The sequence below is a fragment of the Cetorhinus maximus genome, chromosome 15 (assembly GCF_964194155.1).
Source record: "Cetorhinus maximus chromosome 15, sCetMax3.hap1.1, whole genome shotgun sequence".
Taxonomy (NCBI): domain Eukaryota; kingdom Metazoa; phylum Chordata; class Chondrichthyes; order Lamniformes; family Cetorhinidae; genus Cetorhinus; species Cetorhinus maximus.
Window position 1 is genome coordinate 5,656,902 of NC_135893.1, and position 27,528 is coordinate 5,684,429.

The 27,528-nt window shown below is 42.5% G+C and overlaps 1 protein-coding gene across 1 annotated transcript in view; it reads left to right on the forward strand.

Moving 5' to 3' along the window:
- The window catches only part of LOC144690363 (uncharacterized), a 66,168-nt gene that overhangs the window by 12,239 nt on the left and 26,401 nt on the right, over window positions 1-27,528 (forward strand). Inside the window, exons 2-6 of the mRNA XM_078557788.1 lie at window positions 11,250-11,274; window positions 13,109-13,234; window positions 14,265-14,405; window positions 17,128-17,221; window positions 25,738-25,826. Coding sequence (XP_078413914.1) covers window positions 11,250-11,274; window positions 13,109-13,234; window positions 14,265-14,405; window positions 17,128-17,221; window positions 25,738-25,826 — 475 coding nt within the window. The remainder of the gene's footprint in view (window positions 1-11,249; window positions 11,275-13,108; window positions 13,235-14,264; window positions 14,406-17,127; window positions 17,222-25,737; window positions 25,827-27,528) is intronic.

Below are 27,528 nucleotides of genomic sequence, written 5' to 3' on the forward strand. Positions count from 1 at the left end.
TAATAAACTGAAAGAAGTCCAAGTGAATCACTGTTTTACTCAGAAGGATGTTTGGGGCGTTGACGGTGAGAAGGAGGAGGTAAATGGGCAGGTGTTGCATCTCCTGCGCTTGCATGGAAAGGTGCTGTGGGAAGAGGAAGGGGGAGGTTATGGGAGTAATTGAGGAGTGGACCAGGGCATTGTGGAGGGAACAGTCCCTTCAGGATGCTGACAGGGGAGTGGAGGGGGAGATGCACTTGATAATGCACAAGCTGTACTGTGTTAAAGAATTTTAATTATTGCGGGTTTGCGATGATGTCATAAACCATGACAGAGCGAGGTTTAATTAATGGTTTGCATTGTACAAAACATATGAAGTAGTTTTTCCATTTCGCAGAAGTACTGTTAACAATGCCCTTTACGTTTACTTGCGTAGTAGGAAAACACGCGTTTTGTTATTTCTGGGACATCAACACGATGTCTGGCACTGCTGATTCTGAAATAGGGGAAAACCAGATCAAAGAAATTAACAACAACAACTTTCATTTATATAGCACCATCAATGCAGTAAAGCATCCCATGGTAGCTCACAAGAGAATTATCAGACAAATATTGGCACCTGCCAAAGAAGGATATATTAGGTCTGCTAACCAAATGCTCAGTCAAGGAGATAGATGTCAAGGAGCATTTCGAAGGAGAAAGGTGTGACAGAGAAGTTTGGGGATTGAATTCCAGATCTTAGGGCCTGGGCAGCTGAAGGTACAGCGGCCAATGGCGGAACAAAGGAATTTGGAAATGAATGAATGAAGTCGTCCAAATTGGAGGAATGCAGAGCTCTTGGAGAGCTGGAGGAGGTTACAGAGGCAGGGAGAGGTGAAACCATGGAGGGATTTGAACATGAGGACAAGAAATTTGAATTTTAGGTATAGATGGACCAGGAGCTAACGTAGGTCAGTGACGAAAAGAGAGGTGAGTGAACAGGACTTGGTTCGAGTTGGGAAATCCATCTCTGTCAGTGCAAATGTGCGTTGTCGTGCTTCACGGGTCAGCCAGGGACAGGGATGTCATGACATACAATGGTACTCACACATTTGTGCCAATGTTTCACTCCAGTTTCAGGATCAGTGATCCCATTTGGCCTTAATGGGCTTGCATGAAGTGGAGCCTTCAGAATATAGTTGATATTTTGACTAAATTTGATACCGGGGTTAGATTTAAGGTTAGATTTTGGTTCAAAGATTACGGTACATAAATAAATTAACTTTTTTCTCCTGATGTACTCCTATTTCACACATTGGCTTCTTGGAATTGTGTGAGCGACGTAACTTCCCCAATTCTACCTTCCTTCTTGGAGGTGTATCATTGCCCTTGGCAGCTTTATCAGACAGCTGAGCTGAGGTCAGGAACTCATTCTATAGGAAATAGAAGGGGAGAATCCAAATCCTACCCACTCAGTAATGCAGCAGCACACTGGGTCTAGTAATGCGATGGCAAATGCTCAAAGCACCAAAATATATACCTCTCCCCTGCAGCCACGCAGCATCGCAGTCAATCTTCTTCCCGGTTTTCCTACTAAGAGGTTTGGAACTCTTAAAACCCAAGCTTGATGTCACACTAGTCACCATTGTTTTACTTGTCTTCCTACTACACTCCCCAACCTTGGTGGTGCCCATTGTAAATTGGGATCTGGCCTTCACCTGCGGCTCTCAATTTGATAAGATGTGAGAATTTTGCACCGGCCCTAGTGAAAAGCTGGCTTCAGATGTAAAATTTGCTGGCCCTTAATACCAAACAGGCAAACCTGCTACCAACATCCTCTTTAAAATCGAAATGTTGTAAGAAATTGGTATCAGCTTCAACACAGATTTCACTCGCGCATAATTCTGCACATATTTGAATATTTCTGTTTAAACAGTGAGTTAAAAGTTCACCCATGTGGAGTGTTTTACCAGATCCCAAGGACGTACTAAGGCATAAAATAAATGCACAGTCCTTCCAACATTTTACAAGGTTTTCTATCGAAGAGTGAGGCTGAGTGTTTGATTGATGTGGTGAAGTGCTAGATTTTATACAGCACTGCTCGTCTATTGTTACCAAATGAAGTTAAGAAGGACCCATTAATTGCTCTCTTTTTCTGCTTATTGATGAAGTTAAAAGCTGAAAGCTTCTTATCCGTTTTAATACTAGCATACTACAGTGCCCTCTAGTGCTTAGAGGCAAATGTTTACTGAAATATTGTAAGTATCTAACAGTCAACAATTTGCGGATTGATTATTGTCAGGAAGAATGCCTAATGCAGCCATTTCTGCTGCTGGGACTAAGCTCAGCAGCACTGATCTACTGGAAGAGTTTGAGTCTTGGGCCCATGGCCTCACATGGAGAGCAGCAGACTCTTCCCATTGATGATTCACACACAAATCCAATCACTAAAGATAAGAGCAAAATACTGCAGATGCTGGAAATCTAGAACAAAAACAAAAATACCTGGAAAAACTCAGCAGGTCTGACAGCATCTGCGGAGAGGAATACAGTTGACGGACTCGAAACATCAACTATATTCCTCTCCACAGATGCTGTCAGGCCTGCTGAGTTTTTCCAGGTATTTTTGTTTTTGTTCCAATCACTAAAGGTTGTGTTAACAAGTTAACAAAGCATTAAAAATAACAAAGCAAGCACTAAGCTTTATTTTTAGAGGGGTAAAACTGAAAAGTACAGAAGTTATGCTAAACCTATATCAAACCTTGGGTAGACCATACCTAGAGCACTGTGTACAGTTCTGGTCACCATATTATAAAAAGGATATAGAGGCACTAGAGAGTGTGCAGAGAAGATTTACAAGGATGATACCAGAAACACCTGGGTATACACATCAGGAAAGGATTGAGAGGCTGGGTCTCTTTTCTCTTGAACAAACAAGGCTGAGGGGGTGACCTAGAGTTCTTTAAAATTATGAAAGGTTTTGATTGAGTGGATACAGGGAGAATGTTGTCACTTATGAGGAAGAACATAATTGGAGGCCATTAATATAAGATAAGTCACCAAGAAATCCATTAGGGGATTCAGAAGAAACTTCTATAACCAAAGAGTGGTGAGAATGTGGAACTCACTACCAAGTGATTAAAGTGAATAGTGTAGATGCATTTAAGGGGAAACTCGATAAACTCAAGAGGGAGAAGGGAATATTGGGTTACAATGATAGATTTAAATGAGGAAAGAGGGCAGGAGCCTCAAGTGAAGCATAAATGCCAGCATGGATTGGTTGGGCTAATTGGCCTTTATCTGTGCTGTATATCCGATGTAATCCTATGTAGATGGGTGAATGCTTATGTCCTTGTGTCCTGGACAAGGGAAGGCCATCAGCCCCATACACACTTGCCCCATCCTTCAGCTGATTGTCAGGAAGATATAATAATTTTCATAATGTTATTGGACTTTATTGTAGAGTAATAGTGGGGTCTGTGTACGTGCGTGAGTACGTGTGTATGTGCATGTGTGTGTGTGTGTGTGACTTAATTGAATTAAAGGCAGCTGGTCTGAAGGCTTTGATGTAACAGAAGATAAGCTAGATTTGAAATGTTAAGTAGATAAATATAAGTATCAAGGGAACATTTGCTTTTTAAATAACCATACAAGATTGATTTCAAAGAAGGGGTGAAATGTTTTACTAAGCCAGGAGGAGTTAAGAAACAGTGTGTTTATTTTTTTCCCAAAGATTACTGGTAAAATTGGTACTATGAGAGATTTTTATTACTGGAGAGGTAAAATCTTCAAAGACATAGTGAAACAATGGGAATTTGCATTCAAAGGGGAAAATATGGTTAAAGGAGAGAAGGCTGTGTGCAAGGGAAGACATTCTAAGATCTAATAAGTGTGAAAAGCCTTCAGCATCTAAGCCTCAAGCTGCTGTCTACAAAGAGCTGAAATCAAGAAAACTCACTTTGAATTCGACTGTTTCAGGGTATTGTGTGTTACTTTACCTGGGTCTTTTAAAATCTGTATGTCTTGCTGTTGCCTTAACCAAGGTGTAATTGGGAGTTAGACAAACTAGGGGATTTAGAAGTTATCATGGTAATTTGTAGATATACATGTGTGCTTAAAATAATTTCTTCTATTAATAAAGGTTTAATTTAGTTTTGTAAGAAACCTATAAGCCTCGGTGGTCTTATTACTACTGAATTCAAGGCACGCATCTCGAAATTTATACAAATTGCAAAACAGTTGAGGCAGTTCTTTCAAGTTTCCTTTTGGGGTTTGAACAGCTCAGCATTTACCATCGGCTGTGCCATAACAAAATTGGGGGCTCATCCGGGATATATTTGAAACTTCTTGATCGGGTTGGAGTTGGTGAATCTTAAGGTTACGAGTACGAGAAGCACTTTGAATTCAAGAGTTGGTGTGAGGTTTTTTTTTAAGTGGTGAGACTGCAATATGGCTTGGGCAGTTGCTAAGACTTGTCTGGGAGTTGAAGCTATAACTTTGGCTGGTTTACAAAAAGTAAATAAAGTTAAGTTAATGGAATTGGCAGATAAGTTACAATTGGGATTACCTGCAGGGGCAAAGAAATCAATCATAATTGAAGGTATAGTACAGCACTTGAAATTGGAAGGAATACCCAAGAGACTGAGTTCTCCAAGGGGTGGGTCATTGGAATGGGCTCAAATTCAGTTGCAAATGAAAAAATTGGAACTAGAGGCAGCAGAAAAAGAAAGAGCATTTCAAAGGGAACAGGCAGAAAGGCAGGAGAGAGAAAAAAAACAAGAAAGGGAATTAGAAATGGCAAGGTTAGAAAAGGAGGAAAGAGAGAGAGAGATTTCCAGCTTAAAATACAAGCAGTTAAAAAAGAGATGCCAGCAGGTGAGGAAGGATTTATTTCCAGATCAGAACCCAGTGGGGAGATGTCCAAATTTGTAAAAGCTCTTCCAAAGTTTGAGGAAAGAAATGTTGAAGCATTCTTTATTTCATCTGAGAAGATAGCTAAACAGATGAAATGGCCACAGGAAATCTGGACATTGTTGTTACAATCCAGGTTGGTGGGTAGAGCACATGAGCTTTATGCTTTACTATCAGAAGAAATGTCGTTGAACTATGAAGTGTTAAAAAAAAGGCTGTTTTGAGTGCATGTGGGTTGGTTCCTGAGGCATACAGGCAGACATTTAGGAATATGAGAAAACAGCCTGGGCAAACTTACATTGAGTTTGAGAGAGTAAAATAAAGTCATTTTGACTGGTGGATATGGGCATTAAAGATAGAGACAGCTCTCAGAGAGGTCATTCTTTTGGAAGAATTTAAAGATTCAATTCCTTCAGTAGTGAGAACTCATGTGGAGGAGTAAAGGGTTCAAAGGGTAAGACAAGCAGCAGAGATAGCTGATAATTATGAGTTAGTTCATTGAGCCAAACCTTTTTTTGTCACCCTTTTAAATCAGAGAAGGGTAGAAAGTTGTAAGGTGAAAGGAAGGTGGATAGTCAGGGAAGAGAAGGAGCAGATGAAAATTCTCAGGAAGCTTTTTCTCAGAATAAAAAGGAAAGTGCTGAGGCCAGAAGTGACATTTGAAAATTGAGGTGTCTTCATTGTAAAAAAGTTGGACACATGAAGTCAGGATGTTGGAAATTACAGGGAAAATCTGTTGGAATTATAGGGGTGCAGCAAAGTTCTGGAAGTAAAAGTACTGTGGGTTCTAAGGTTCAGGCACAGGAAAAACCAATGGTTTGTGTACAGGTTAAAACAGGAAGAATCAGTGATAGGTAAAGAAGTGGGACTGTGTTCACAATTTACCCAAGTGAATTCTGAGGAGCAGGTTACAGAAATGTTTAAAGATTTTGTTTGCAAAGAGAAAGTCTTTCCATGTGTACAGGGTGGAGTAGTAAAGATGTTAAAATTTTAAGAGATACAAGGGCTAGTCAATCCTTAATGTTGTGGGATAGTGACATTTGTTGTTTAGAGGGGGTATTTCAGGAACAGGTGATAGTAAGTGGGGTTCATGGAGATGCTAAACCTATTCCATTGTGGAAGATAAATTTAAAGAGTAAGTGGAAAACAGGTGAGGTGATTGTTGGAGTAATGGAAAAATTGCCCATTGCCGGGGTTCAATCTATTTTGGGTAATGTTATAGCTGGATCACAGATGTGGGTGATGCCTATGGTAGTTGAGCAGCCTGTAGAAGTGTTGCAGAGAGTCCATCCTGGATTGTTTCCAGATTGTGTGATAATGAGATCACAGGCTCATAGATTGAAACAAGAGGAACAGGAAGTTCAAAGGCAGAGGGAAGGTGTGGAAGTCCAATTAACTGGCACTGTGTTTGGCAACATTGTTCAGGAGGAAGGAACAGAGGACAATTCAGCTGAAGTGTTTAACTCAAGACGGTTAGTGGAGTTACAGAAAAAGGATTTGCAAATAAAACATTTATATCAGACAGCTTACCCAGAAACAGAGGCAAAGTGTATTCCAGAATGTTATTACCTTAAGGGTAATGTTTTACTGGGAAAATGGAGGCCTCATCATGCTTCAGAAAATGAAAGCTGGAGGGAGGTGCATCAGATTGTAATACCATTAGAAATAAACTTCTGAGGATAGCTCATGAAATTCCAATGGGGGGACATTTAGGAATTAGAAAGACACAGACGAAGATACAAAAATATTTTTTCCACCTGGATTGCATAGGGAAGTAATCAAATTCTGTAGAATACATCACACATGTCAGGTGATAGGGAAACCACAAGCAGTGATTAAGCCGGCACCTTTAATTCCCATTCCACCTTTTGCTAGGGTCATGATTGATTGTGTAGGACCCCTCCCTAAGACTAAAAGCGAAAATCAGTACTTACTGACAATAATGGATGTGTCTTCAGGTTCCCTTAGGCAATACCTTTGAGAAATATTACAAGAAAGAAAATTATGGAAGAATTAACTAAATTTTTTACAATATATGGTTTACCTAAAGAAATACAATCAGATCAGGGTTCAAATTTCATGTCACAGTGACTTATGGACGTAATGAACAGTTTGGGGATAAAACAATTTAAGTAAACAGCTAATCATCATGAATCACAAGGGGATTTGGCAACAAACTCTAAAATCTATGATGAGGGCATATAGTCGGGATTATCCACAGGATTGGGATGCGGAATTCCATTCTTGTTATTTGCTATTAGGGACGCTCCTAATGCATTGCCTGGTTTTAGTCCTTTTGAACTAGTTTATGGTCATGAGGTGAGAGGACCACTGAAATTGATTCATGAGAAATTGGTGGGTCAAAATTCAGAAACAACTCTCCTGGATTATGTATCAAATTTCAGGAGAGATTGGACGGAGCATGTGAGTTGGCTAGGGAATATTTAAAGTGCAAGTGATGAATGTGAAGGTAAACAGGGAAGCTACAGCTCATAGTTTTGATACTGGGGAGAAAGTGCCAGCTCTGTTACCAGTACTGGGTGACTTGTTAAAGGCAAGGTTTAGTGGGCCTTATAGGATTGAAAAGAAATTGAATGAAGTAAATTATTTAGTAAACACTCCAGATAGAAGAAAGAAGCAGAGGGTGTGTCATGTAAATGTGCTTAATAAGTACTTTTACAGGAAAGAGGACCAAAAGGAGGTGTTAGTGGTGGTAGATAATGAGAAAGAAGTAGAAATGCAGGATTCTTAAATTGATTTTCCTCTCATCAAACTGGATAATGAGGGGGGTACTTGAAAATTTAAATGCAATATTGAGTTACCTTCCAGGCAAGTGTCAAAGTGATTTGGAGAAGCTATTGCAATCACACAAAGATATTTGTGGGAATAATCTGGGAAGGACAAATTTAGCTATTGATGATGCATGTGTAGAAGTTTCATCTTCACTAAGGCCACATCCTTAGAGGTTAAATTCGGCAAAGTTATCACAAAGACAGAAAGAAATCAAATTCATGCTTCAAAATGATATCATTGAATCTAGTTGCAGTAACTGGAGGTCGCCTATTGCGCTGATACCGAAACCGGATGGGACACAAAGAGCGTGGGCGGAATTTTCTGAGCTCGCTGGCGGCGGACGTGATGGGTGGCGTGCGCGGGAAATATGGCGTGACCTGCTTCATGATGGCGTGAAGGCAGGACGTGATTGTCCGCTCAGCCCGCTGATGGCGGGTCACGTTTCCCACCATCAGTCGGCAGGGAGCTAACTGTAATGCATCACCGTATAATTAAAAGGCCATCCCGCCAGGCTCTCGGAACCACGCCGTATCGTCTGTCCACGTCGGTGGGAAAGAACGCCGATGCATTTCACAACAGCACGCAGGTGGCTTGCCTGTTGTTTACAGGCCTCAGGGGTGCTGGGGGCGGGGGGTGGGGGGGGGGGGTGGGGAAAGCGCTGGCCAGGCTCAGAGGCGACTGTTGAGGCGTGCGGGGGGGTGGGGTGATGTCGGGGGGCTGCACCCCGCACACAGGCAATCGAGGTGGAGGTCAGGGTAAGCGAGGGAAGTGGCCACGCATTAGGGACACCTGTATAAACTGACCATGCCTTTGCAACTGAGACAGATCAGGCACAGCCACAGTGATATGATTGGGGGGTCGGGCTCCTAGCCTCCCTGCCGATGCAAGCAACGCAGAGGCACCAAAGGGCCGCCAAGTGCTCCATACTCGGGACGAGACGGCGTGAAAACCCACCATTTTCGTCGGCGGGTAGGACTCCATTTTACCCGCCCACTGCAGCATTTAGTGCAATTCTGGGAAAATTCCACCCTGTGTGTGGACTATTGAAAGGTGAATGCGGTGACAAACGCAGATTCATATATATCACGGTTGGAAGATTGTATTGTGAAAGTGGGACAAGCAAAATTTATCACAAAGATAGACTTGCTAAGAGGATATGGCAAGCACGGTTATCGGAGCGAGCAAAGGAGATTGCGGCTTTTGTGACCCCAGATGGACTATATCCGTTTAAAGTCACGTCATTTGGTATGAAAAATGCACCTGCAGAGGCTGACAAGGTAATTGCAGGACTGAGCAATTGTGCTGTTTATATTGACAACTTGATCGTTTTCAGTCAGACATGGGAGGAACATTTACAATGTCTGGAAAAATTATTTACTCGGTTACAAGAAGCTAATTTCATGGAGAACTTGGCTAAAAGTGAATCTGCAAAAGCACAAGTTACATACCTGGATCATACCATTGGACATGGTAAGGTGGCTCCGAGAGATGTGAAAGTCAAAGCCATCGTGGATTTCCCCGTGTCTACAACAAAACGAGAAGTTTTGAGATTTCTGGGCATGAGTGGGTTTTATCGGAAATTTGTACCAAATTTTAGCCAAGTGGTTGCTCCATTGACTGAACTATTAAAAAAGAGCAAGAATTTCTTTGAAGAAGTTTCAATGGACACAGGAGTGTCAGACGGCATTTGACAGTTTGAAAACTGTATTAACTACAACACCAGATTTGGCCGTACTCAATTACGCCAAGCAATTTAAGTTGGTCATTGACGCAAGTGATATAGGCATTGGGGCCGTACTGTTACAGGAATATGATGCTGGAACTGAAAACTGATGGGGTATTTTTCATAGAAGTTGAATGTACAACAGAAAAGATATTCAATGAATGAAAAGGAGACTGGGGTTGGTGTTAGCATTACAACATTTTGAAATTTATGTTGCAAACAATTCATCAGAAACAATTGTTTATATAGACCATAATCCTTTAAAGTTTCTGGACAAATTTCGAGACAGAAGTGCAAGGCTATTCAGATGGAGTTTATTGCTGCAACCATTTAATCTACAGATTGTACGTGTAGCAGGACAAGAAAATCTGATTGCAGCTGCATTGTCAAGAGTTTGAAGCTTAAATTGGACATTTAAAACCTGGACACTGGACTAGAATGATTTCTGTTGATACCAAGGATTTGTATATATATTGTTATGTTAATGCATGCATCTGGAAATGTAATAGTGTAATAAGTATAGGATGTAATGTAAGATGGGTTCAAAAAATGAAGCCGTCTTTTTAAATTATGACAGTTCATTTCTTAATAAGGAGGGGAATGTCAGGAAGATAATTTTCATAATGTTATTGGAATTTATTGTAAAGTAGAGTAATAGTGGCGTCTGTGTGTGTGCGTGTGGCTTAATTGAATTAAAGGCAGCTGGTCTGAAGGCTTTGATGTAACAGAAGATAAGCTAGATTTGAAATGTTAAGTAGGTAAACATAGGTGTAAAGGCAACATTTGCATTTTTAAATAACCAGACTACATTGATTTCAAAGGAGGGGTGAAATGTTTCACTAAGCCAGGAGGAGTTAAGAAACAGTGTGTTTATTTTCCCCAAAGATTACTGGTAAAATTGGTACTATGAGAGATTTTTATTATTAGAGAGGTAAAGTCCAAAGACATAGTGAAACAATGGGAATTTGCATTCAAAGGGGGAAATATGGTTAAAGGAGCAAAAGCTGTGTGCAAGGGAGGACATTCTAAGATATAATAAGTGTGAAAAGCCTTCAGCACCTAAACCTCAAGCTGCTGTCTACAAAGAACTGAAATCAAGAAAACTCACTTTGAATTCGACTGTTTCAGGGTATTGTGTGTTACTTTGCCTGGGTCTTTTAAAATCTATGTGTCTTACTGTTGCCTTAACGAAGATGTAACTGGTAGTTAGATTAACTAGGGGATTTAGAAGTTATCGTAATAGTAATTTATAGATCTATGTGCGTACTTAAAATAATTTCTTCTATTAATAAAGGTTTAATTTAGTTTTGTAAGAAACTCATAAGCCTCGGTGGTCTTATTACTACTGAATTCAAGGCACGCATTTCGAAATTTATATAAATTGCAAAACAGTTGTGGTAGTTGTTTCAAGTTTCCCTTTGGGATTTGAGCAGCTCAGCATTTACCATCGGCTATGCCATAACATGATAAATTGCCCATGCATGAGCCGATATTCCTCCCCACCTCTGTCAGGGATTCCTCACATAAGTGATCAGGCAAACCCTCGAGGTCCAACAACCACTGCTTATTATCCAGAATGATTCGCTCTCACACGTTAGAGAGACAATATGAAATGGGGCCTTAAACACAGAATGAGCCCCACTGAAGGCAAAGCGCTCCTATAGGCTTCACTTTTGAGGGGCTGCTTAGAACGGTGACTAAAATGGCCCCAGCCTGATCCCTTAAAGCAACATGTACACCCTCAATGTTCTCAGTCACCTGAAGAATGCATTTTTTTCCTCAAAAGAAGAAAATATCGATATTTTCTCTTCCTTTTCATTCACTGTCTGAAGCCTTAATGTGTCATTTTCTTGCTATTTTTCAGGTTTCTCCGCAAAAATGTCCTCCAGGTAAAAGAACCATTTAGTTATGAAACTATTAGTTGAGTTTATATGTGTTTTGTTTTTTTTTTGCTTTGCGGTTAATGGTTGATGACATAAAAAGAGTTTCTTGCTGTGAAAACTGACAGATATCAGAAACCAGATATCAGGTGAGGGAAAGACTGTGCTGTTATAACTTGACCTCAGTCTGAGGGTGCCAGATTCACAAGATACCCTTTCAATACAATTGGCTTTGCGTAGTGGTAGCATTCCTGCTCTTGAATCAGAAAGGTTGTGGGTTCAAGCCCTGCTTCAAAAATTTGAGCCCATCATCATGGCTGCTGCTTTAGTGCAGTATTGAGGGAGTGCTGCGCTGCTGGGCCTGCTGTCTTTTGGATGGGATATCAAACCACCTCAAATATTCTATTCTTTCAAGGGGTGCGGGCATCACCGGCAAACATTTGTTGCCCATCCTTAATTACCCTTGAACTGAGTGGCTTGCTAGGCCATTTCAGAGGGGCAGTTAAGAGTCAACCACGTTGCTGTGGGTCTGGAGTCACATGTAGGCCAGACCGGGTAAGGACGGCAGATTTCCTTCCCTAAAGGACATCAGTGAACCAGATGGGTTTTTACAACAATCAATGATAGTTTCATGGTCACCATTACTGAGGCTAGCTTTGAATTCAGATTTATTAATTGAACTTAAATTACACCAGTTGCTGCAGTGGGATTTGAACCCGTGACCCCACAGCATTAGCCTGGGCCTCTGGATTACAAATCCGGTGACAGTACTGCTACACCACCGTCTAAAAGATTCCATAATGTTATTTAAAGGGCGGGGGAGTTCTTCTGGTGACCTGTCCAACGTTTATCCCTCAATCAACCTCAGAAGAACGGATCATCTGGTCATTATCACATTGCTTTTTCTGGGACTTTGCTGTGTGTAAATTGGCTGCTGCATTTCCTACATTACAACAGTGACTGCACTTCAAAAAGTACTTAATTGGCGGTGAAACACTTTGAGACGTCTGGTGGTTATGAAAAGCACTATATAAATGCAAATCTTTCTTTTGAAAGGCACTAATTATTGTCCAGGCCAAAATGCCCCCTTGTCTATGCTCATTTAATTCATTGCAGCCAGGAACAATAGTTGGGATGTTCCACTTGAGGAGGCTCATGTGGAATGTAAACATCAGCATGGACCATTCCGCTTGAATGGTTGTTCCCATTCTGTGTAATTCTGTAAACTCCTTTCCTAGCCTGTCAAACCTTTGATTCGTTTTAGTAGACATGTAAATAAACTATTTTAATTTGGCTATTTAACAGTAAACTAAGTTCCATAGTGTCTTGTGTGATGTGGGTTTAGTTTTCAGTGGTGCAACTAGCCATAACTAAATTTGTGGAAATAATTATGTTCCACTGACCTTCTAAATAACCTTTGAGTCATCATTATCTTTCTGCGCGCTAATACAATCAGTTTATTTCCGCCTGTAAGAATGTTTGGAATTACCCAATACTTGTACGTTTCTCAATTCTTAATATTTTATCAGTGCCAGTTTGTTCAGAAGGTCATAGATTCAAGTTCCACTCATAGGTCCTAAATAACCATTCCAGTGATTGCTAAAAAATCTAACAGCACTGAAAAGGGCAGGGAGTTCTCCTGGGATCTTGACCAGCATTCATTCCCAAGGCCACACCAGCCAAGATTGACTAACTGGTCACTGCTGTTTTATAGGACCTCATTGGCTGTAAACTGGTTGCAGTCAATGCACCTAAAGATTGGGTGAAATATTTCGAGGTATTTCACTGCGCATTGGTGATATATAATATTCAAAGGTTTACATACTTCTTCTCCTGGTGAAAGGTAAATACAAGGTTCAGGCACATTCAAGCAAAAATCAGATGAAGTGTGCCCCATGTGAGGAAGGAACATACACCGAGAAGGAGAATTCCCTCCAAGAATGTCGCAAATGCTATGGGCGCTGCACAGGTAAATGTTAAAACCCTCAAGTACCTGCTTAAATTCTTTAATAAGCCACTATCCTCTTGAAACTGCATGTAGTTTATTCAAATGCAAACATACTAAAGTCTCCCTGGTAAAGTTGTGTAGGCACAGAAGACCGATCTTATTTTTTATTCATTTATGGGGTGTGGGTGTCGCTGGCTAGGCCAACAATTATTACCCATCCCTAATTGCCCTTGAGAAGGTGGTGGTGAGCCACATTTTTGAGCCGCTGCAGTCCCTGTAGTGTAGGTACACCCACAGCGCTGTTAGGGAGGGAGTTCCAGGATTTTGACCCAGCGACAGTGAAGGAACGGCCGATATATTTCCAAGTCAGGATGGTGAGTGGCTTGTGGGGGGGATCTTCCAGGTGGGTGTTCCCATGTGTCTGCTGCCCTTGTCCTTCAAGGTGGTAAAGGTCACAGATTTGGACGGTGTTGGTGAAGAAGGCTTGGTGGGTTGCTGCAGTGCATTTTTCCTGCTAGCATTTTCAGATCAGTCAACAGAGGTGTCCTGGTTTGGGATCAGAGAAGTAGGGACCACCCGAGCATGTTTGCTGCTGGTGAAACAGAATAATTGAGGGGATGGGTGAAGGAATGTTGCAATCTGTGGCTGGCAGCTACAGTGAGGGACTTCTGCAGCACTAGAATTTCTGAGATAGCATCTTATCAAGGAATATGGAGCAAAGGCAGAAAAATGGAGATGACGCGCAATCAGCCATGATCTAATTGGATGATGCAACAGGCTGGAGAGGCTGAATGGCTTTATCCCGTTCCTAATGTTCCTGTCCACTAACCCCTCATGATGTTTCCTCCAAACCATCATACCTTTGACTTACACAGCCCAAACTTCCACATAGTCTTTCCTAAAGCAGCTTTTGATGGAATATTTTGGGGGTATTTGAATACAAGAACAGGCCACAGTCATAAAGTATATTATTATCTATCATTAATTTCCACCCCCCACCCCCACCCCACCCCACCCCAAGTACTATCTTACTTTTACTTTTCCTTTACAGGTAACAGTGTCCAGACTGTTCCTTGCACCAGTACAACAAACCGGAAATGTGAATGTGCTCCCCATCATTACTGTACTACTGAAGACCCAACTAAGTGTGAACAATGTAAGAAATGTGGTGATAAGAAGCGAAACTTTCCAGGTATGTCAGGCGTGCGTCCCGATGTCACGGCGCATTATTCAGACTTTCAGTTCGGCGGGCGCGCACCCGAGTCAACTGCACGCTCGCCGACCTGTCAAAGGCCTACTAAGGCCATTTAAATTTCAATTAAAGTTATTAACTGAGCTGCCTGTCCAACCTTAAGGTTGACGGGGCAGGCGAAGAGCCCAGGCAGCCTTCGCATTTTTCATGGAACCTCATCCACGGGCGGGATGAGGTTTCATGAAGAGTTTAGAAATTAAATACATTTTTTCATTAATGTTCCTTGACATGTCCCAGCTCATGTGACACTGTCACACGAGGGCACATGTCCTAAAATATTTTCTTTCCTTTATTTAAACTTTTAAACCTTAAACTAATCTCCCTGAGACACCTCTGTGCCGCAGAGAGATTTCTGCGCACGCGAAAGAGCGCAGGCCCCAACTCAGGCACTAATATCAATCAATGTACCCCAGTCTAAAATCAATCAGTGTACCCCAGTCTAAAATCAATCAGTGTACCCCAATCTAAAATCAATCAGTGTACCCCAGTCTAAAATCAATCAGTGTACCCCAGTCTAAAATCAATCAGTGTACCCCAGTCTAAAATCAATCAGTGTACCCCAATCTAAAATCAATCAGTGTACCCCAGTCTAAAATCAATCAGTGTACCCCAGTCTAAAATCAATCAGTGTACCCCAGTCAAAAATCAATCAGTGTACCCCAGTCTAAAATCAATCAGTGTACCCCAATCTAAAATCAATCAGTGTACCCCAGTCTAAAATCAATCAGTGTATCCCAGTCTAAAATCAATCAGTGTACCCCAGTCTAAAATCAATCAGTGTACCCCAGTCTAAAATCAATCAGTGTACCCCAATCTAAAATCAATCAGTGTACCCCAGTCTAAAATCAATCAGTGTATCCCAGTCTAAAATCAATCAGTGTACCCCAGTCTAAAATCAATCAGTGTACCCCAGTCTAACATCAATCAGTGTACCCCAGTCTAAAATCAATCAGTGTACCCCAGTCTAAAATCAATCAGTGTACCCCAGTCTAAAATCAATCAGTGTACCCCGGTCTAAAATCAATCAGTGTACTTCGGTCTAAAATCAATCAGTGTACCCCAATCTAAAATCAATCAGTGTACCCCAATCTAAAATCAATCAGTGTACCCCAGTCTAAAATCAATGAGTGTATCCCAGTCTAAAATCAATCAGTGTACCCCAGTCAAAAATCAATCAGTGTACCCCAGTCTAAAATCAATCAGTGTACCTCAATCTAAAATCAATCAGTGTACCCCAGTCTAAAATCAATCAGTGTACCCCAGTCTAAAATCAATCAGTGTACCCCAATCTAAAATCAATCAGTGTACCCCAGTCTAACATCAATCAGTGTACCCCAGTCTAAAATCAATCAGTGTACCCCAGTCTATAATCAATCAGTGTACCCCAGTCTAAAATCAATCAGTGTACCCCAGTCTAAAATCAATCAGTGTACCCCAGTCTAAAATCAATCAGTGTACCCCAGTCTAAAATCAATCAGTGTACCCCAGTCTAAAATCAATCAGTGTACCCCGGTCTAAAATCAATCAGTGTACTTCGGTCTAAAATCAATCAGTGTACCCCGGTCTAAAATCAATCAGTGTACCCCAGTCTAAAATCAATCAGTGTACCCCAGTCTAAAATCAATCAGTGTACCCCAGTCTAAAATCAATCGGTGTACCCCAGTCTAAAATCAATCAGTGTACCCCAGTCTAAAATCAATCAGTGTACTTCAGTCTAAAATCAATCAGTGTACCCCAGTCTAAAATCAATCAGTGCACCCCAGTCTAAAATCAATCAGTGTATCCCAGTCTAAAACTAATCAGTGTACTTCGGTCTAAAATCAATCAGTGTACCCCAGTCTAAAATCAATCAGTGTACCCCAGTCTAAAATCAATCAGTGCACCCCAGTCTAAAATCAATCAGTGTACCCCAGTTTAAAATCAATCAGTGTACCCCGGTCTAAAATCAATCAGTGTACCCCAGTCTAAAATCAATCTGTGTGCCCCAGTCTAAAATCAATCAGTGTACCCCAGTCTAAAATCAATCAGTGTACCCCAATCTAAAATCAATCAGTGTACCCCAGTCTAAAATCAATCAGTGTACCCCAGTCTAAAATCAATCTGTGTGCCCCAGTCTAAAATCAATCAGTGTACCCCAGTCTATAATCAATCAGTGTACCCCAGTCTAAAATCAATCAGTGGTGTCTGGAAGTCAGGTTCTTGGGAAACACATTACCAGGACACAGGATTGGCTGGAATGCTGCAGATATCATGCTGCACAAAGGATCAAACACAATCAAGCTCACCTTTCCTTTTGTCAGTCCAGAGAGACTGATTAAAATTTCCTCTCAAAGCATGACTCTTAGCAGATGGGGAATTCCAAATAATTCACCACAAATTGGCATTCTCACATAGGTGTGGAAGGATCCACCCTGGGTCTTGTCTCTTATGGTGGGAGGGCTGAGATGTTTTACTTGTGACGGAGCAGGAGGAGAATTTACTGTGCATTCTAGTTCAGCGAAAAGCAGGAGGGCAGAGCTGGGAGCAGAGGTTGGGCAGAAGGGGAAAGACAGTGGAGGGAGCAGGAAGTGAGTGTGGAAGAGGTGGGGAGAAGTGCCAATGTGCTATTCTTTTCAAAAGTTATAAAAGCTTTATTTAAATCCCTCAATGCTGTCTTTTTAAGATAAAGACGATTACTACAAACAAGCCTGCCGACCTTGTCCTCCAGGTACCTTCCTGAATACAACACAATCACTGGGATGTCAGCCTCACACCAAGTAAGTTATTCTCTGAGATTCCGAATTTCATGGGCATCTAGAGTTAATGGAGAATGTTTTCAGTACAGAACTCTCTTAACAAAACCTCCATAAAACTCAGCTGACCATGATCCACGTTGACCCCTAGTGTATCTGATTAACACTTTGAAGTTATTTTTTGCATTCGTGGGATGTGAGTGTCACAGGCTAGGCCAGCATTTATCGCCCATCCGTAATAGCCCTTGTTCAGAGGGTATTTTAAGAGTCAACCACATTGCTGTGGGTCTGGAGTCACATGTAGGTAAGGACAGCAGATTTCCTTGTCAATAGGGCATTAATGAACCAGATGGGCTTTTACAACAATGTGGTCATCATCAGACTTCTGATGAATTCAATTCAATGGTGAATTCAAATTTCACCGTCTGCCATGGTGGGGCTTGAACCTGGGTCTCTGGAATACTAGTCGGGTAACAATACCAATATGCCACCCCTCCGGCTGGGATTAAAATTAGATTGGGTTGTGCACACCCAAACCAAGAGGTCCAAAGATCGATATAAATTGGTCCTTGAGCCTCTTACGTGACTTAGATGAAGGAACAAAGAGACACAAATCAGGTTTGCTGAGCTAGGGGGCACAGTAAATAGTGTAAATGGGGGCAGAAAGTTACAAAGGGACATTGAAAGATTAAGTGAGTGGGCAAAACAGTGGCAGGTGACATTCAATGCGAGGGAGTGTGAGGTCATCCAACTTAGACCTAAGAAAGACAGATCAGGGTATTTCTTAAATGGTGAGAAGCTTGGAGTTGTGGGCGAAGAGAGAGATTGAGAGCTCCAGATAGAGAAATTACTAAAAGCTACTGGAAAGGCCACAAAAAATAACTTAAAAGGCTAATGGCGCATTGGCCTTTATCTCAAATGAGTTGGAAGACAAAGTGCTAGATGTTAGGTTACAGTTATATAAAATTCTGGATAGATCCAGGGCAGGATTTTCTGCGTGTCGGGTGGGCGGGCCTGACCCAATCCCTGGCGGGCGAGGAGCTGATCCCCACCGGAGAAGTGGGCCCCGCCGCCATTTTACATGGACGGGCCAATTAAGGCCCGCCCAGCGTGACCTCCGGCGGGAAGCGCTATGCACCTCCTGTGTGGGTGGAGGGGATTCCCCAAAAGCGAGAATGCGTTCTTTTGCGCATGCGCACATCTCCCTGAGGCAAAGTGCAGCCTCAGGGAGTTCACTCACAGCTTTAAAAACGTTAAAAATAGAAAAAAAAATCCTTAACACGTCCCCCTCATGTGACAATGTCACACGAGATGGGACATGTTCATAATTAACATAATAACTTAATTAAAAAATTTTAAACCCTGCATGAAACCTCATCCCACCGGTGGATGAAGTTTCATGTTTTATCTGTTTGCCGCCGGGGCTCCTGGCCTGCCCACCAGCCTTAAGGTTGGACGGGCAGGTACACTAAGTACTTTAATTGATCTTTCAATGGCCTCAATTGGCCATTGACAGGTCGGCGGGCCCGCAGCTGATTTTGCTGCGCCCCCGCCTTCCTGAAAATTTAAATGGACCAGGATGATGTCGGGGGTTCCGCCCAATGTCATCCTGCGTCATTTTACACATCGGCGAGTGGGCCCTGCCCCCTGCTCGCCGACAGCAAAATTCTGCCCCCAGTCTGGAGTACAGTGTACAGCTCTGGGCACCACATCTCAGGAAGGATATATTGGCCTTAGAAAAGATGCAGCACAGATTCACCAGAATCACCAGGGTTAAAGGGGTTAAATTATGAGGACAAGTTGTACAGTCTAGGCTTGTATTTCCCTGAATATCAAAGATATAAGAGGTAATCTAATTCAGGTGTTTAAGATAATAAAGAATTTGATAGGGTAAATAAAGCGAATTTTTTTTTTGGTGGGGCAATTGAAGAACAAGGGGCAAAATCTTAAAATTAAATCTAGGTGATATCAGAAAGCACTTCCTCACATAAAGGAAATCTGGAGCTTCTGAGGATGTAACTAGTAGGGTAGATAAAGGGGAACCAGTAGATGTAGTATACCTGGATTTCCAAAAGGCATTCGATAAGATGCCACACAAAAGGTTAGTTGGCAAAATAAGGGCTCATGGAATTGGTGATGATATATTAGCATGGGTAGAGGATTGGTTAATGGATAGAAAGCAGAGAGTGGTCATAAACGGGGCTTTTTCAAGTTGACAGGCAGTGAATAGTGGAGTGCCACAAGGATCAGTGCTGTTCAGCTATTTGCAACCTATATTAATGACTCAGATGAAGGTTCAGAGATTAATGTATCTAAGTTTGCTGGTGATACCTAACTAGGTGGAATGGTAAGCTGTGGGGAGGATACAGAGAGGCTGCAAAGACATTTAGACAGGTTAGGTGTATGGGCAACACGATGGCCGATGGACTGTAATGCTGGGAAGCATGAAGTTATTCACTTTGATCATAAGAATAAAAAAGCAGAATATTTTTTAAAAGGTGAGAAACTTGTAAATGTTGATGTTCAAAAAGACCTGGGTGTTTTACAAGGGATGCAAAAAGTTAGGATGCTGCAAGCAATTGGGAAGGCAAATGGCCTGTTCACTTTAATTGCAAAGGGATTGGAGTACAAGAATAAAGAACGCTTGCTACAGTTATACAGGGTTTTGGTGAGACCACATCTGGGATACTGTGAGCAGTTTTGGTCTCCACATTTAAGAAAGGATATACTTGCATTGGAGGTGGTACAGCGAAGGTTCACTAAATTTGTCCCTGGGGTGAGGGGATTGTCTTATGATGAGAGGCTGAGTAAATTGAGCTTATATTCTCTGGAGTTTAGAAGAATGAGAAGCGATCTCATTGAAATGTACAAAATTCTGAAGGGGTTTGATAGGGTAGATGAGGGTCTTGGGCTGCATTTGAGTGCTTCATTCAGAGTTTGGTGAGCAAGTGAGAGAGTTTGAAGGGTTAATTTAATTTAAAAGTTAATTTCTAACTACAACCTAGTCTTTCTTTAATTAAGCAATTAACTAAAAGTTGCTCTTTGGGTTGGGAGAAGGTGAGTTTTAGTCCAGCTTTAAAACAGGGCTCATTCAGGCTTTACTTGTAGCTAGTTAATTGGATAACTAGCTTAAACAGGTTTTAAGAAGCTAGATTCAGGGAGCATAAAAGCAGGCCATCTACAGTGCTGCCTTGGGCTGCATTTGAGTGCTTCAGTCGGAGTTTGGTGAGTGAGGGAGTTTGGTGAAGAGGGAAGGAGGTGATCCTTTCATTTTCTACCTTTCCTCAGAAAGGAGAGCAGTGGCCTTGGTAAGTAGGGCTTGGTGAGCATTTCTACTGTCCTTAATATTCTCTAAACTAGAGGAAGTAAAAGTAAAGGGAGTAATTTAAGGGTAAGGGTATGGCAGGGCAGCTTGGTCAAATGGAATGCTCCCCCTGTGCGATATGAGAAGTCAGGGATACTTCCAGTGTCCATGGTGACCACGAGTGCGGGAAGTGTCTGCAGCTGCAGCTACTTGAAATCTGCGTTTCGGAGCTGCAGCAGCAGCTGGAGTCACTGTGGAGCATCCACAGGGCTGAGATCTTCTTGGATAGCATGCATCGTGAAGTGGTCACACCGCAGGTAAAGAGTGCACAGGCAGAAAGGGAATGGGTGACTGCCAGACAGAGTAAAAGCACTAGGCAGGTAGAGCAGATAGGCCCCTGGGCCCATCTCCCTCTCCAACAGATTTTCTGTTCTGGGTATGGCTAGAGGGTGATGGTTTCTCAGGGGAATTCAGCAAGAACCAAGTCCATAGCATCACGAGTGGCTCAGCTACACGGGGTTGGGGTGGGGTGGGGCAGAGAAAAAAAGAGTGGGCGAGCAATAGCGATAGGGGATTCTATTGTAAGGGGAACCAGATAGACGTTTCTGCAGCCGCAGACTTGACTCCAGGATGGTATGTTGCCTCCCTGGTGCCAGGGTCAAGGATGTCACTGAACAGTTGCAGGACATTCTGAAGGGGGAGGGTGAACAGCCAGAGGTCGTGATCCATATCAGTAGCAACGACATAGGTCAAAAGAGGGGTGAGGTCCTGCAAGCAGAATATAGGGAGCTAGGAAATAAATTCAAAAACAGGACTTCAAAGGTAGTAATCTCAGGATTACTCCCAGGGCCACGTGCTAGCAAGATCAGGAATAGGAGAACAGGCCGGAAGGATGTGTGGCTGGAGAAATGGTGTTGGAGGGAGGGATTTAGATTCCTGAGGCATTGGGACTGATTCTGGCAGAGACGGGACCTGTACAAGCTGGACGGGTTGCACCCCAGCAGAACTGGGACCAATATTCTCGCGGGGGCATTCGCTAGTACTATGGGGGCTGGTTTAAACTAGCGTGGCAAGGGGGATGGTAACCTGAGTGGGGAGGCACAAGAGAGGGAAACAAAGATAGGAATGAAAGACTGATAAGTAAAAAGTACAAGTGGAAGGCAGAGGAAACAAGGGCCAGCAGCAAATGGGGCCATAGTTCAAAGAAAGATGCGTAAAAAGATAAGTCAAAAGGCACTGTATCAGAATGCAAGGAGCATTCGCAATAAGGTAGATGAATTAACAGTGCAAATAGATGTAAACGGGTATGATATGATTGTGATTACAGAGTCATGGCTGCAGGGTGACCAAGGCTGGAACTGAATATCCAAGGGTATTCGGGTAAAAAGGAAAAAGAAGTGGTGTGGCATTGTGAGTTACGGATGAAATTAGTGCAATAGTGAGAGAGGATATTGGCTCAGGAAATCTAAATATAGAATCAGTCTGGGTGGAGCTAAGAAGCAACAAGGGACAGAAAACATTAGTGGGAGTTATCTATAGGCCTGCAAACAGTAGTGATAAGGTAGCGGATGGTATTAAACAGGAAGTTAGAGGTGCATGTAACAAGGGTGCTACAGTAATCATGGGTGACTTCAATCTACATATAGACTGGGCAAGCCAAATTAGCAATAATCCTGCAGTGTGTACGAGATGGTTTTATTTTAGGCCAGTACGTCAAGGAACCAACTAGGGCACAGGCTATCCTAGATTTGGTTTTGTGCAATGAGAAGGTATAATTAATAATCTTGTTGTGCAGGTCCCTTAGGGAACAGTAAGCATAACATGATAAAATTTTTCCTTAGGTTGGAAAGTGAAGTAGGGTCCTAAATCTAAACGAAATAAACTACAAACGCATGAGGTGTGAGTTGGCTAAGATAGATTGGGGAACTTCATTAGAAGGCATGACAGTGGATGGTCAATGGCTAATATTTAAGGAATTAATGTATGCATTGCAACAGGTGTATATTCATTTCTGGCACAAAAACACAACTGGAAAAGTGGCCCAACCATAGCTAACAAAATAAATTAAGGATAGTATTAGATCTGAAGAAGAGTCATATAAAGTTGCTGGACAAAGTAGCAAGCCTGAGGATTCAGATCAGCTTAGAATTCAGCAAAGGAGGAGCAAGAGATTGATTAAGAGGTGAAAAATAGAGTATGAGAGTAAACTTGCAAGGAGCATAAAACAGGACTGTAAAAGCTTCTATAAGTAAGTAAAAAGAAAAAGATTAGTGAAGCCCTTGCAGTCCAAAATGGGAGAATTTATAATAGAGAACAAGGAAATGGCAGAGCAATTATGCAATTTCTTTAGTTCTGTCTTCATGGAGGGAGACACAAATAACTCCCCAGAAATTCTATGGAATTGAGGGTCTAGTGAGAAAGAGAAATTGGAGGAAATAGTATTACTGAAAAAACAGTGCTGGAGAAATTAATGGGACTGAAAGCTGATAAATCCCCAGGGCCGGATAATCTACGTCCCGGGGTACTAGAGGAGACGGCCAAGGAAATAATGGGCACGTTGGTTGTCATCTTCCAAAGTTTGTCTGTAGATTCTGGAGCAGTCCCAGCAAATTGGAAAGTGGTAAATGTAACCCCACTATTTAAAAAGGAGGGAGGGGAAAAACAGGGAATTACAGACCAGTTAGCCTAACATCAGTGATAGGGAAAATCCTAGAGTCTATTATAAAGGATGTGATAACAGGACACTTAGAAAATATCAACGGGATTAGACAAAGTCAAAAACAAAAAACTACTGCAGATGCTGGAAATCCAAAACAAAAACAGAATTACCTGGAAAAACTCAGCAGGTCTGGCAGCATCGGCGGAGAAGAAAAGAGTTGACGTTTCGAGTCCTCATGACCCTTCAACAGAACTGAGTAATATTAGGAGAGGGGTGAAATATAAGCTGGTTTAAGGTGGGGTGGGGGGTGGGGGGAGAGAAGTTGGGGTGGGGGGGGTGGTGGTTGTAGGGACCTACAACCACCCCCCCACCCCCCCCCACCTTAAACCAGCTTATATTTCACCCCTCTCCTAATATTACTCAGTTCTGTTGAAGGGTCATGAGGACTCAAAACGTCAACTCTTTTCTTCTCCGTCGATGCTGGCAGACCTGCTGAGTTTTTCCAGGTAATTCTGTTTTAGACAAAGTCAACATGGATTTATGAAAGGGAAATCATGTTTGACAAACCTACTGGAGTATTTTGAGGACATAACTAGCAGAATAGACAAGGGAGAACCAATGGATGTGGTGTATTTGGATTTTCAGAAAACTTTTGATAAAGTTCCACATAAGGGGTTAGTGTGTAAAATTAAAGCACATGGGATTGGGGTAATATATTGGCATGGATTGAGAATTGGTTAGCAGACAGGAAACAGAGAGTAGGAATAAATGGGTCCTTTTCGGAGTGGCAGGCAGTGACTAGTGGGGTACTGCAGGGATCAGTGCTTGGGCTCCAGCTATTCACAATATATATCAATGATTTGGATGAGGGAATCAAATGTAATATTTTCAAGTTTGCTGATGACACAAAACTTGATGGGAATGTGAGCGATGAGGAGGGTGTTAAGAGGCTTCAAGGAAATTTAGACAGGTTGAGTGAGTGGGCAACTACATGGCAGATGTAGTATAATGTGGATAAGTGTGAAGTTATCCACTTTGGTAGGAAAAACAGAATGGCAGAGTTTTATTTAAATGGTGATGGATTGGGAAATATTGATGTACAGAGGGACCTGGGTGTCCTTGTACACCAATCACTGAAAGCAAGCATGCAGGTGCAGCAAGCAGCTAGGAAGGTAAATGGTATGTTGGCCTTCATTGCGAGAGTACAGGAGCAAGGGATGTCTTACTGCAGCTGTACAGGGCCTTGGTGAGACCGCACCTGGAGTATTGTGTGCAGTTTTGGTCTCCTTACCTAAGGAAGGATATACTTGCCATAGAGGGAGTCAGCGAAAGTTGACCAGACTGATTCCTGGGATGGCAGGATTGTTGTATGAGGAGAGATTGGGCCGACTAGGCCTATATTCACTGGGGTTTAGAAGAATGAGAGGAGATCTCACTGAAACATATAAAATTCTGGCAGGGCTGGACAGACTGGATGCAGGGATGATGTTTCCTCTGGCTGGGGGGGTCTAGAACAAGGGGTCACAATCTCAGGATATGGTATAGACTATTTAGGAGTGAGATGAGGAGAAATTTCTTCACTCAGAGGGTGGCAAACCTGTGGGATTCGCTACCACAGAAGGCTGTGGACGCCAAGTCACTGAGTATATTTTAGAAGGAAATAGATAGATTTCTAGTGTCTAATGGCATCAAGAGGTATGGGGAGAGAACGGGACTATGGCGTTGAGACAGAGGATCAGCCATGATCATATTGAATGGCGGAGCAGGCTCGAATGACCTACTCCTGCTTCTATTTCTATGTTTCTAGATGCTGAGAGATTATTTCTATCCATCGGGGAACCTAAAACACGGGGGCACAGTCTCAGGTTAAGGGGCTGATCATTTAGGACTGAGATGAGGAGAAATTACTTCACTCAAAAGATTGTGAATCTTTAGAATTCTCTACCCCAGAGGGTTGTGAATGCTCCATCACTGAATCCATTTAAGGCTGGGAGAGACAAATTTTTGATCTCTCAGGGGATTAAGGGATATAGGGAGCCAGCAGGAAAATGGAGTTGAAGCCCAAGATGATGGAGCAGGCTTGATGGGCCGTGTGGACTGCTCCAGCTCCTGTTTCTTATTTTCTTATGTTCTCTTCCCACAGAAGCTCTTGACGCTGAGGGTCAGTTGAAAATTTCAAGACCGAGATTGATAGATTTTGGTTAGGCAAGGGAATTAAGGGTTATGGAACCAAAGTGGGTAGATGGAGTTAAGATACAGGTGAGCCACGACCTAATTTAATGGCAGATCAGGCTTGAGGGATTGACTGATCTACTGCTAATCCAATGTTCAGCTGCACAGACAGGATGAGCTGCTTGCATTGGTCTTTGAAGCTACCCCTTGCATCATAGACCAAAATATGGGTATAAATTACTCTTATAATTATTACCAGGTCTCTATTATTCTACATGTGCTGAACTCCTAGGATTGATATAAATAGAATGTCTTTAGATCTGTTGTTCACCTTTTCATAACTAACGACTCATTGAATTTTCAATATCCTGGAAGAATTAGCTAACTGATAAATATTTTACATAGTTGTACAGACAAGGGAAAGATCCTTCACACTAAAGGCAACAGCACAGCTGACAACCACTGTATTGATTCACCATCCTCAAAAAGTGTGGGTAAGTCTCAAATGTCTAGTCTGTGTCAATTAGATTTTAACTTAAGTTTGTCCTCAATCATTTATATATTCACTTCACCTTTCCAAGGTGGACAGGATGATATGGTAAAAATTCTGGAAGTTTTTGAGAAGTGATGGTTATTTTTTTTTTTATTCATTCATGGGATGGGGGCTTCGCTGGCTGGGCCAGCATTTTTTGCCCATCCCTAATTGCCCTTGAGAAGGTGGTGGTGAGCTGCCTTCTTGAACTGCTGCAGTCCATGTGGTGTGGGTGCACCCACAGTGCTGTTAGTGGGGGGAGTTCCAGAGTTTTGACCCAGCGACAGTGAAGGAACAGCAATATATTTCCAAGTCAGGATGGTGAGTGACTTAGAGGGGAACTTCCAGGTGGTGGTGTTCCCATCTATCTGCTGCCCTGGTCCTTCTAGATGGTAGTGGTCGTGAATTTGGAAGGTGCTGTCGAAGAAGCCTTGGTGAATTCCTGCAGTGCATCTTGTAGATGGTACACACTGCTGCTACTGTGCGTCGGTGGTGGATGGAGTGAATGTTTGTGGATGTGGTGCCAATCAAGCGGGCTGCTTTGTCCTGGATGGTGTCAAGCTTCTTGAGTATTGTGGGAGCTGCACTCATTCAGGCAAGTGGAGAGTATTCCATCACACTCCTGACTTTTGCCTTATAGATGATGGACAGGCTTTAGGGCCTAGCCTCTGACCTGCTTTTGTAGCCACAGTATTTATATGGCTATTCCAGTTCTGTTTCTGGTCAATGGTAATCCCCAAGATGTTGATAGTGAGGGATTCAGTGATGGTAATGCCATTGAATATCAAGGGGCGATGGTTGGATTCTCTCTTGTTGGAGATGGTAATTGCCTGGCACTTGTGTGGCACGAATGTTACTTGCCATTTGTCAGCCCAAGCCTGGATATTGTCCAGGTCTTGCTGAATTTGGACATGGACTGCTTCAGTATCGGAGGAGTTGTGAATGGTGCTGAAAATTGTGCAATCGTCAGTGAACAGCCCCACTTCTGACCTTAAGATGGAAGGAAGGTCATTGATGAAGCAGCTGAAAATGGTTGGGCCGAGGACACTACCCTGAGGACCTCCTGCAGTGATGTCCTGGAGCTGAGATGACTGAACTCCAACAACCACAACCATCTTCCATTGTGCTGGGTATGACTCCAACCAGCGGAGTTTTCCAACGATTCCCATTGACTCCAGTTTTGCTAGGGCTCCTTGATGTCACACTGTCAAATGTTGCCTTGATGTCAAGGGCAGTCACTCTCACCTCACCTCAGGAGTTCAGCTCTTTTGTCCATGTTTGAACTAAGGCTGTAATGAGGTCAGGAGCCATGTGGCCCTGGCAGAACCAAACTGGGCATCAGTGAGGAGGTTATTGCTAAGCAAGTGCCGCTTGTTAGCACATTGATGACTCATTCCATTACTTTACTGATGATCAAGAGTAGACTGATGGGGTGGTAATTGGCCGGGTTGGATTTGTCCTGCATTTTGTGTGCAGGACATACCTGGGCAAGTTTCCACATAGCCGGGTAGATGCCAGTGTTGTAGCTGTACTGGAACAGCTTGGCTAGGGGCACAGCAAGTTCTGGAGCACAAGCCTTCAGTACTATTGCTGGAATATTGTCAGGGCTAATATTGGCAATCTCAGTTTTACATTTTTTATATATATATATGGTGATCTGAGGT